At 38.1% G+C, this 12,773-nt stretch overlaps 1 protein-coding gene across 1 annotated transcript; it reads left to right on the forward strand.

Moving 5' to 3' along the window:
- The first annotated feature begins 4,609 nt into the window (after window positions 1–4,609).
- Window positions 4,610–11,214, forward strand: LOC112464370 (segmentation protein even-skipped-like). Its single transcript, XM_025031318.1, has 4 exons — window positions 4,610–4,719; window positions 5,636–5,742; window positions 7,899–8,212; window positions 10,294–11,214. Exons 2-4 carry the CDS (start codon window positions 5,643–5,645, stop codon window positions 11,212–11,214), a joined length of 1,335 nt encoding a protein of 444 aa, XP_024887086.1. The 5' UTR covers window positions 4,610–4,719; window positions 5,636–5,642.
- Window positions 11,215–12,773: the final 1,559 nt, after the last annotated feature.

Raw genomic sequence — 12,773 nt, forward strand, 5'->3', positions numbered from 1 at the left:
CAGATAGTAAAGATAGAAATTAATATTTACGCAGATCTTTAGAGACGTAGATGTCTATTATAAATGCAAATAAATATCTATAACTTATACGTCATATAAATGCGTATAGTGAACTGTTGTGAGCATATATCCAGCACATCAAAAATGCTCACTGAACGGCTACCTGTGAGCGCTCAATGAGCGCTCAATGAGCGATCGTGCTTCTGGATGCAGCCAATAAATAGGTATATTTCGGTCGTAACAAACAATAGCGCTCTTCGACTAGTGTTGCGACAAACGTTACGAAAGAAAATTCAAATAGCATTGATTGACGGTAAAACCCTTAAAAACTAAAACCTAAATACGCCATAATAATGAAGAAGTGATAATCGTAGAAAATTAGAAGAATTAATAATAAACAAATTAATTAAACAGATAAATTAGTTAAATAACAAAGAAATAATTCTATAACAAATGTAGAGCCAAAACATTTCGTTCCCGCTTCATTCTCGTTACTTCTCGTTATATTCTCTTCGTTTTCCGGGAGAACGGAGGCCCGTTGATATCCCGTTTGATATCTCGTCGTGATTTCGCCGTCGCTGTGATTTGCGGACCAGCGCGAAACGTACAGCAGATCGTGGACGGGCTATAGATTTCGCATAAAGTAACGTTACATCGCGCGCATGCGAGTAAATTAGTCGCTTAATCAAACCGTTTAATCAGCGGCATGATCGCGACCGCATCTGGCCGAGCTGTTCGCGCCAATTATCTCTTGTCCCTCCAACCCTCTTCATCCCTCTGCCGCCCTACCTACGCGCAACCGCGTGCGCACTGACGTAACTAGATAGGGGTAGGTCCGAGCGCGAGATCTGGGGCGGAATGTTGCGGAATTGATTAAATATCTATCGATATCGGTGATCGAGCGAGGAGACGACCTTGGCTGAAACTTTCTCTTTTACAAAAAAGAAATGTTAAAATTCAAAATATATGAGCGTAAAAGAAATGCAGCGGAAGAAAGATTAATTAGATAATTTTTTAAAGTTTTGCCTTGGATGTGTCAAGCTTGCGTATGCACGACGAATGAGCATGGCAGATTTTTTAAGTTACTGTTAGTCGTAATTCTTTCTCGAAAAAAATGCTCCAATTTCGGTTCAAAAAATGTTTCATTGAAAACCGGATACTTTACGACACAGACGCATGAAACGGTACTCAGGAGGAAAAACAGAACAATCGAAGAGATAAATAAAAGGTCGGTATCGCGATCCATAAAGAAAAAAATGTCATGAGAGTCCAATTCGTAGACACTTTTTAAATAGAGCAATTTTTTACGATACATTGTTCGCGTTTTTGAGAGGAAAAAGCATGGGAGGCAATGGCAATGGCAATGGCAATGGCCCAGATAATGATGACAAAAGCCATTTAAAAGTTATTTTAAAAAATAGTCATGTAACAGAAAGATCATCTTATATGATCCGCTATTGATGGGCTTCTAAAATAAAAGAAAATCTCTTTGTTAAATATACCTATAAAAGAAAAGTTTCCTTGATTTTATTTGATTGTGCCTGCACACAAATAGCGCACAGTTGGAATTTTTTCGTTAAACGCTGGCGGCTATAGATAGATGTAGATACGGAATTAATTAAATACATCCAATCACGTACCTATTCCGTGCCAATGACTAGCATTGTGAAACCACGCTAGCATGTAAAATCTTACACGCAAAATCTTCTAGCAACGCTGTAACGCGATAAAGAGTAATGCGATATTGCTGTGACGTGGAATTATGAAATCTCACGATGAAAATCCCAACAAATTGTAATAACGCTAACAGCATTTGCGTCACACTGCAGTAAAGTTTCGAATAATTATTGAAAAAATATTACAACGTAATAATTGCGATGTTAGATCGTTCGTTGAAAAGTTTAGGTTTACACGCTGAAGAAAATCGTTATACATATCACTCATTTGCTACACGGAAAGAACACTTTTTGCTGAAGTATCTAAAAATTTAGCTAGATACAGATCTAAAAATGATTTTGTTGGATCGTCAAAATAATTATGTAGCACACTTAAACTGATTGCTACCTAAGTCAAAATTTTTTACAGCATTATCATCATACTTCAGCGACCTGCTATATGATTATTTTGATGAGATACAAAATTATTTTCAGATCTAGCTAAATTTTTACTTCAGCAAAACCGTTCTTTCAGTGTACAACAATGACATGACTCAGAAAACAAAATTTCCCCAAAAATAAGTTTGAATGTTTCGAATCATTAAAATTTGGTAATATTACTTTTAAATGCGATTTTGGTGCAATAACTGATTGTAGAGAAACAAAAATATTTAGCTATAATATATTAGCTCTTTATTCAGTGTATTAAATTTTCACCCTTTTTTTTGTAAACAGTTAAAAAATGATAATTTTTAAGTTATGTCGTTATAACAAATATAAGCGATATATATATATACCTAGTGATTGACACAAAACCGAAAACGTGATTTTCATGGAATCTTTTTGCGGAACATCTTGAAGTTATAAATTGCATTTTCATAATGAAGAATTATTGCTGGTAGCAACCTTGAAATTTTCAAATTTATTGTGATACTTTTACAATACTGTTCAGAGAAAGGGTCTGAAGAGGAAGCTTTTCAATGCTTGAACCGCATTTACGTCATTGGTACGAATACCAATCCCTTTCACCAAGCCGTTTTTTTTTTCAGTTTTTCTTTTAAATTTAAACAATATATAAGTCCCGTTAAACGGTCAATCGCAAAACGTGCTATTGTAGACATACTATTAAGACGACACGAAACATTTGAAATAAAATTCGATATTTTTGTTTAATATTAGTGCGTTTATATAACGTTAACGTTTTGTATAATATCAATGCGTTATAAACATACTAATATTAAACAAAAGGACGTCGACATGGGACATTGTTCAAGAAGGATACTTTATACTTTTAATATTGCCGACACTGGAAAACTCACCATAGTATTTTTTGTTCTTTCTTCTTTGTTTAATTGCTATAAATTTAAATTTAGTAAAACAAAACTAAATAAAAGATAAATCACTTTCTTCTAATTAAAAAAAACCATCCCTATAGAGATTATTGAAACAAAAAAGATGCTATTATACCGTGGGCTAAACTATTAAATAAAAATTGAAGATGCAGTATTGACAAAAAATAATTACAATAATTTAGAATTCAATTATTGAATATTTAATTTAGACAAAACTAAACGCACTCAGTGTGTATCAATGTTGTATTAATTTTTCCAGTAGAAAATGCTAATAATGTATAAATAATACTCCTATATACAATTTTCTGTAATTCTTATATTAGGTAAATAATTTTAACTTCACCTAAAACCTGATGGGAAATCTTCTGCAAAACTTTCTCTCTTTTCTCTTCGTTTCTATAAAATGTAATTGAGATCTAATGGTTGATAACAATATATATCATCATTTCATCTTTCTTAATGGTGTTTAAGATTACGCAATAGCCCCGTCAAACGCTTTAGGCGCTGAAAAGATTTTATTTTCCCGAACCGAAAATATGTCGCATTATTACAGGAAATGCCATGATGGATGTAAATATCTTTACCGATTCAAACAATATACAAGTAATTCTTTTAAATAATTTTTTATGATTTCGTTTTAGTTTCGCTATTTTTTATCATCACGTCAATTTTATCGTTATTACTTAATATTTATAATATTATTTAATTGACTATGTCCACATTGTAATATTCACTTTCACATGCAATGAAGATACAGCGCGACATTTGAACAAGTAATATTAAATCATGTATTAATTTTATAATATTATAAATTAATATTATTTATTAGTAGATATTATAAATTATTTGCAGTTTTTCGTTTCAAGGCCGATTAATAATTGTGGTTAAAAAACGTAAAAGCGAAATAACAAAAATATAACTCACTAGAATTATTATTAGATATGAGATTTCTCTCGATGATAAAAAAATGTCAAAATTCAATCTCGCGTAAAAAACCCGACGATTCTAAATCTTAAATTAATTCGTATCTACGTATTTCTTCCGCTGATGTGGCAAACGAATCCTCTATAACAAATTCTTTTCATAGATAATATATTGTTAATCTCGCAAAATTGTTTTACATACACTAACACGTTGCGTACAATATATCGTTTAATTGTAAAAGCAAACGGTTCGTTAAGTACGGTATAATCGTAGAGATCAGCTTTGGTGTGTAAAATCGTGTTTGCCACTTTACACGCTGATCTCTGGAAATTTTCAAAGAAATTTTTGTCACTACATTGCCTCCAAGTCTGCGAGGAAGGTAAAGCCGATCCTGCTTTCCCCACCAGAGACCAGAAGACAGCTTCACTATACGCCTATGATGCTGAGCTACCGACTCCACCTCTCAGTTCAAGAGGCGGAATCGTCCCCTCCATTCGCAGAGCTCCCCACACTGGTGGCTGGAGTTGGATAGCTATATACGTATACAGAGCGACTACTATTCAACACTCTACGATCATAGTTCAAACACTTCACGTGGTTTCGCGGTGCTGAACGGAGCTCGCGCGAAAATAGAGAGAAGACTCGTCGCACATGTTGTGATTAGTAAACGTTTGTTTTTTTCTTTTTTTTTTCTTTACACGTTTCTCGGAGAAAAACCGCGAGGTGTGCGATTACGCTTCAAGTGGCGCGGTATCAGAAACTACCAGATAAAAGAAGACAAAGCACGTGTAAGTTACCACCTTTGATCCCCGCGACATTCGCGTTTTAATTTTCGCGTCGACGAGATCGCGAATCGTTTAACCGAGGTTTCTTTCTTAAGTTTCGTGATTACACTCGAAATTTATCTGGAATGATTTCCAATGTGACACGTTGCGAGTAACTTGTCCCGTCGCTCGTCCCGTCGCGAGATATAAGTTCGAAATGACAAGCGCTCACGTGCCGACGATATCGCGTCATTCCCTTTCGTTACAATTGTTAATATTTTTCAACGGATTGCACGTGACTTTGTGGCTCCTTCTTTGCAGCTGCTGCAATTTTCGACAAGAAGCTTAAGCGCCGTCGGTTTATTCAGAAATTTATTTTAGGACGAGAAAATAAAACTAAATCATCGTTGATGTATGCGTTATATCATTTTGACGTGATTTGTCAAATTCGGAAAATCTTGAAACTCAAAAAAGTAATTAAAAATATTAAATGACATACGGGTGCGCTACTTTTTTCCTCCGAGAATGTGTACATACATGATCGCGAGAGCATCAGAACGCTCGTGCTAGCTAAATATCGTACTAAACCTTTTAACACATACTTTGCAGATACAATAACATTACAGTTTATATATATATATTTATATAAGCGTGTGTCACGCGCTTCTCTTCGCGTCCACAACGTTTCCAAGATCCGCGCGTTAAGTCGTTAAACGAAAATGTTTGAAATTAGAAACCGATCAATCTCGTAAGTTGTGACATTGAAATTTTATATCGTCGCGCCGGCATCGATTTTACACTCGAAGGGTTCGGCCTGATAGCGATACCAAGCACGCGGACGTTCGAATACTTCCGCGACCACGTGTGTTACACGCGTGCATGTGTGCGGTATGACATGGCAAAGTGATTAATATACGCACGTGTTTCGATTGTTGTAAAGCGACGAGATGAGGAATCACTACGACGAGGACCCGGACGAGAATTCGGAGGATGAAAATATTGTCGTCGACCAGATGAACACGTCGCGTAGCTCGCGCGCCGATATCGGTAAGTTTTACATGTTTACGTTTCTACTGGAACGTCTCGCAAGTCCATCGTTATAAGGAATAATTGACGTGTGCAATGCCATTACCGCCCAGCATCATTAATCGACCGCTTTTTGACAGAAAGAAATTAAGTTAATTGCTACGTATTGAGTAATAGATATAATGAATCAGTTGTGTAAGTAAAAAGTTTTGCCTTTTTTGTTGTTTTCCTATGCTGGACTTACGAGACATTCCGTGTGTATGAGAGAGAAAGAGACAGTTAACATTAATGCACGAAATATTTATATCTATTCTTTCGATTAGTGTCTATCCTATTACTAGCAGTAATTCGCGGTGCATATTCACGTAAATGTCGAGGAACTGGTTTTCGATCTTTAAGTCATCGTTAAACGTTAACGTGCTCGGATTGGCACCCAGGATTTGAAAAGAAAATTTATGGCAGCCTATATATACATCACGATACTAATGAACCGTACAATGATTGTTTTTGCTGAAAGTAAAGATGTATTTATGACCGGAGGGTCATTTGGACCGGAAAGACGTACCGAAGCTCTGATCTTTTACACACAAAACACCTTATAAATATTACTACCTGAGTCGAAATAAAGTTCGTTATACTTGAAACCTTAACCGGTAAGTGAAATCTTCGAAAGTTAACAACAACTTGAAAAAATTTATGGAGGGCTAGATAATTGGACTACCTGAAAATACCTGGAACGCTCAGTAGAACCGAAACATCAAGTTATTTGTCTTAAGCGTTTTCTTTGTGCTTCAAATATCTAAATAAAAAATCATTTCCATTTGTAGTCCTGCAATATTACGAGCGAAAGACTGCGATAAAAATGATTTTTGTTATATAATTTATCGATTATTTGGTATAATCGTAACTTAATTAATTTTATTTTTACACACTCTTGTCTCCTTTTCGATTTATAAAACACATGTGTAATAATATATATAATAATTGTATAGAAAATTCAATTTCGGAAAATGTTCGAAGAATTCAAGTTTCGCTTCACGATACGTTACTGTAGACATTTTTAAAGAAATAATGTGGAGTCTCGTGCAACGTTTAATTCAGAAGGCATTCATGACGCCTAGTGAGGCTTGATGTATCTTTATACCTGTGAGAAGTAGAGGGACGGGCGGCAGCTGTAACAAGTGTCGGTTCGAAAATGTAACTAATTCGATTAATTATCACCGCAACCGCGTGAAAGTGACCTTTCCTTTGTGCTCGGAATTGAAAACGTGAGAATTGACGCCGAGAAATGATGCGGTATTCTCATTTCCCTTTATTATCATGTTGTCCTATCTGCACATATTCGAGATATAACTGATGGCTTTTATGTGATTTGCATCATTTCCGTCACGTAATATCGTATTTCGCCAACCAATGATAGAGGAAAATCGTGCGAAAATTACATAATCGCCAAAAAACCAAAGAGAAATCGATCGGAAGTGTGGATCCCCATAGTTCTCTAGTCTTTTCATCGTCCGTTTCTATGCTTACCTGCATGCAGTTAGAGCTTTTGATAAAAGACCCTTGTCGAGTTAACAATATATTGCATTCTATTGTTCTTTGCGGAAAATTTGTAACTGCGGTAGCTTTGACACTTGCGGCACTTACGTTTCAAAGTACCGTGCTACTGTTTGTCTACATGGGCGGTAAAACAAGGATTGATTGGCTGCACGGTGTTATATTAATAGATTATCTTATTGTTAGAAGCTGTGTAACTAGTAAATGCTCGTAAACTAGTCACTAAAGAACGAAGAAAGTCGCCTGGGATAACGATCACTGTCTTGTTACGTCGCCTACGCCTTAAAGAAGCGAAGCTTCGGACGGCTTTGCACGGTTTTATACAACTTCGGCTAACTTTGAATTGTATAGAATTTTCTCGAAATTCTGCCCACTTGAAAATTAAAAATATTTAAATTGGAAGCTGAGACGGGAGTCAAGAAAAAATTCGCGCTCACATTCCGAGTTTATCGCCGAAGGGTACAAAATCGTCCGCCGGTGTGCGAATTAACCGCGTGAAATAATTTTATAGTGCAAAAAGATGTTCTGAGCCCTTCAAATTTAATCTTTTTTTTTAACATATTCCTTCCGAAGTGATTCGATAGGGTGGGGAAGATAATGTTCATCATTATTTCATGCAGATTCGCAGCCGTCGACCTCGCGTGGCATTACGCACCGGCAACAACCTCAACAATCTCAGCAACAACAGCAACAGCCTCAACAGTCTCAACAATCTCAACAACCTCAACAGTCTCAACAGTCTCAACAGCCACAACAGCAGCAACAGCAACTGCCAATTCCCCCCATGGATCCTAACGTCAGGAGATACAGAACCGCTTTTACGAGAGATCAACTGAATCGGTTAGAGAGAGAATTTGCCCGTGAAAATTATGTCTCTCGACCGAGAAGATGCGAGTTGGCTGCGCAACTTAATTTGCCGGAGTCTACAATTAAGGTAGGTTTCTTTGACAAGAAAAATATACAAATATTTTTGTACAAGTTTCCCTAAAGAAATATAATCCCCTGGAAAGTTCTCTTAATAAGTCACGCATTAAAGATTTCGCAGTTATAATATTTCGCAGTTATAATATTCTAAATCTTCCATTCTTTCCTCTAATTATACTCTAGAATTGGTGGTTCAGGCAACGATTAACGTAGATAGTCAGAGAATAAGTCATCTTACATTCTGTTGAGTTCAGTAGTTTTGTAATAATTAGTAAAAGTATAGATATATATTCAAGCAGTTGCTGATTTTTACAAGACCTGCATCCACGCGTAACAGTTTTTCCACTTTCGATAAAAAAATTGCAAATAATAACGATAGATTGTTACAAATGACGGAATTGTTAACGTTGTAATATATTTTTTTACATTATATCTGTAATATATATTAGAATATTTAAAAAAATATCATAAGCGAATGAAGAAATGTGTAAGAGGGAAAACTGCGTTGATAACTGCTTTTCTAACCAACGACTTTAGTTTTTAAATGTCTGTTTTAAAATAATTAAAATTAATTTATCAGAAATATTTAAAAAAATTGTGCTTTGTTCGTGCAAAATTGGTGAGAATCTTACTGAAAGTTTGCGTTTGTGAGCCGCTATCAGCCTTCTATTAAAATCTCGTCTATTAAATAAACTTTAGATTGAACATTGTGATCGATCGGCGTGAGCTGATCGGGAATGAGCAAACGTTTATTCGCACGAGATTTGTTAAACAGTGACTTCATCCGTGGCCGGTGCAATAACATTTTCCATTAGCGCTTTCGTGTTTGAATTCGCGAGGGATTATTAAGAAAATCCTTCGATCATTTAACGATTATTAATAGCAAGTACGCTTATGCGGCTAAAAGGCGCACTTTATACATTTTCTCCCTTGCAGTTATCTATCTTCTTATTGCGGTATCACTTTCTCCTTTTCAGCTTCGTCTCTTTTACAGAAGTTATTTGAATAATATTATTCCGCATGTATCTCGATTTGATTTCTCACGGCCGTCGCGTCCGCGAAGACAGGGGGCCTCTAAAGCCGGCCGGCTTTAATAGATGCAATTAGTGGCGTTTTTGTTCGCGCGGGCCCGCCGGAGAGCTCCCGGTGGTTGTTTCTTGCCGCGGCCAGCTGCGGCCATATTTGATCGGCGATTATAGCCTCGAGAGCGATTCAACAGTCGCGATTCACGGCCTTTGATCCTTCTTCTCGCGTGTCCCGCGGCAGTGCCGTAACGTCAGATCCCATACGGAGATCTCGTCGTGGCGAAACGAGGACTTTTCTCTTTACGTAAATGTATAGGTACCGTGGCCACGTATTAACGTTTCAACGGGGACCGTCGGTTTAGTCACGGCCCTGATCGAGGGGTGACCGGTCGGGCGAAAGTGTTAAACGGCTCAATTAGCGACTGCCTCGCGGCCCACCTCGGACTTTAATGGATCTCTTAATTTCTCGTCTCGCGGCAGCGCTCGCACTCGCCTCGGTTGGCGGGTCGTAAAACGGCAACGGGGCAACGGGGTGAGGAGGGAACGGCGGAGAGGTGTTAAACGACGGTAAACGTCCCGCACGAATTACCGGTATAATCGTTCGCCGCCTCCGAGAATTCCCTACATTCGTGAATCTATAGATTACGTGTGTCCGAGTGCTTATCTATAGAAATACAAGCGCCAACTCTCGTTCGGTAAAACCAGCAGCAGTTTTTATACTCTAATATTCGTTATCGAGCGGAAGGAGAACTCGATCGGTTCCCATATAAACGTCGAATAAAGAGCTAAACGACGGACAGCGGAGGCCGTTGATTATTTTCTTGCGAGTTATCGAGAGAAACTTTTAACGGCCGTGATTATCGAACTAATCCGCCAGACGAAGATTCTACCTTTATTTCTGTACTTGTCGCATTCTACATTATAAACTTGTTTAGGTATACATATTCTAATATCGCATACGTATATTTTTATGACAAGTTTCGTCTTGATGATCTAATTGCGAGTTCTAATTAAAAAAAAAAAAGCAATTAATCGTGATTATCATGTCTAATCGTTTTTGTTGCAGGTGTGGTTTCAAAACCGACGCATGAAGGACAAGAGGCAGCGGATGTCTCTGGCCTGGCCCTTTCACGTAGCGTATGCGGACCCAAACATAGCGGCGATATTCGCTCCGTTCTGTCAGCCCGTCTCCGCGGCGAATCTACCGAATATAGCGAATCTACCGGCAAATCTACCGGCGAATCTACCGGCGAATATATCGGCGACGGCACATTTGGCCCCCTCGCCGACGTCATTCTCGGCCGCCACCGCGCACTATTACGCCCGGTTGCAGGCGTATCACCAGCAGACTGGTCCGGTCGCCTCGCTCCATCGGCCGCACCCACGCACGAACCCGTATCCGCCCCTGCTGTATCCGCACCAGCCGATGTCGTCCCTGCACATGCTGAATATGCCCGTCTCCGGGTCCTCCACCTTCTCCACGATGAGCAATCTCCCGACGCCTCCTTATAACTCTTTGCCGCCATGCCGGCAGCCATTGCTGGAGGAACTTGCAATCAGCCCGGTCAACTCTGACTCCTCCGGCGAGTGCGATTACGCCACGACGCGTCTACAGTCGCCTACGTATCCGCACCACTCGCATCACCGCGTAAACGTGCCCGTGACCGTGACGTCGCCCCTGATGCCGCAGGCAAACAGACCCACGATCAGCAGCAGCGAGCAGCCGCAGCCGCTGAGAGTGAACGGTATGAGTGTACCGATGACGGTAATTCCCTTCGAGAACAATACGAGCACCTCGTACAATCCCGTGGCAATTCCCTCGACATCGGGGACGTCCTCGTCGCCGCCCTCGTCGTCACTGAACAAGCTTGAGCAGGAGCAGCAACAGTCGCAGCAATCGCAAGCATCGCAGGCACCGCAGCCCAAGTTGTTTCAGCCGTACAAGAACGACACGGAAGACAAAAGGGATCGAAACGGTACGATATAAAATCATTGAACAAATATAAAACATTTTGCGACGACCACGATTGGCGATAACTGCACATAATTAATATATGTATACATATGTACATGTATTTGTATATATGTAGATATGCAAAATACGCGCTTCCCCCAAATATCCATCCTTTATGTTACGTTATACATCACACAGCTATTCTTTGTGCATATATTACGCACGCGGGTATGTACACTTGTACATACAACACGCGTTCAAGATTACTTTTTTATTCATGCGAATACATTCAGCCTTCTTAATGACGGTTTAATGTTTCTCGATAATTGGGGATAATTAGGAATTTGGATAATTGGGGAGAGCGCGTTGCGCTAGGTAGCCAATGTGGCGGTTCACAGTGGGTTTTGTTCTGAGATTCACGCCATCGTGAACTTCAAATAGCTCGTGTCTTGGACCTTTGACTGCGCGTACATTTCCACGATCCCGAATTTGCACGCCTGCACAATCGAGTCCTCACGTCACTCCTTAAAGTACCGTGATATGATGTAATATACAGGGTGTATGTACACGATACATCTATTAATTTATCTTTTGCAAAGACAGATCGATCCCTATCTGAAGATATACATTTGTAAATTTATTACAATATAATGGGATGAATGTTGTTATGTGTGTGCATGAAAAACACGTGCCAGATCAGAAATTTTTCAGAACATTGTTGGGACAAGTAGATAGTACGAGAAGAATTTCGACTTAAAAAAATACAAAAAAAAATTTAAAGAAAGAGAAGTCGCGAGAAGGGAAATGAAGAAAAGAGAACAAATGAATATTGTATATAAATACGTATTTTAATATATTTATGATATAATAGGGCAACATCGAGCAAAATTTCATTAGATATTTCTTGCTCAGTTGAACATATGTATAAATAAGTGCATGTTTATAAAGTATGCCTTTATACATTTTCTTGTATTTACTTACAGTATATACGTACATGCGCGGACGTGAGTATATATCGTAAGTAAATATGTATAATATAAAGCTTCTCATCATCCATGACAACTAATTTCATTGAACATACGCTTAATATTATTATATGTATATTTGTACATATACCTATATATAATATTCATTTCCCTTTTCTTCCATTTTTTTTTGTTATTTGCACTATTATAATAGTACGAAAGTAGGTTATAAGTTTTATTTTTCATACGTATATTTATATATATAGTTTCGTTTCTCAATCATTTTTTATGCGTTGAGTAATATTGTAAGTTGTAAAAAATACGTAATATCGTGAATCTCGGCTGACATCGAGACACAAATGCGCAAGAATATTGCCTTATTATTATTATCTTTTAATGCAATTTGACTTTATGCTTTACATTTTATTATATTATTCTATTATTATATGAAATTAATTATACCAAACAATTATATCAAAGATTGCTGATCTGGCACTTATCCTTTCTGAGAAACGGTAAGAGTGACGAGCTTCCGACGAGCACCCTGTTCAGCAACGTGCTGAACAATCTTCTGTTGTTTCACAACTTCTGCACTTTGCCACGAAATACGTAACGGTGTTGTCACCG

The sequence above is a fragment of the Temnothorax curvispinosus genome, unplaced genomic scaffold, assembly GCF_003070985.1.
Source record: "Temnothorax curvispinosus isolate PA1 unplaced genomic scaffold, ASM307098v1 QBEX01014168.1, whole genome shotgun sequence".
Taxonomy (NCBI): Eukaryota; Metazoa; Arthropoda; class Insecta; order Hymenoptera; family Formicidae; genus Temnothorax; species Temnothorax curvispinosus.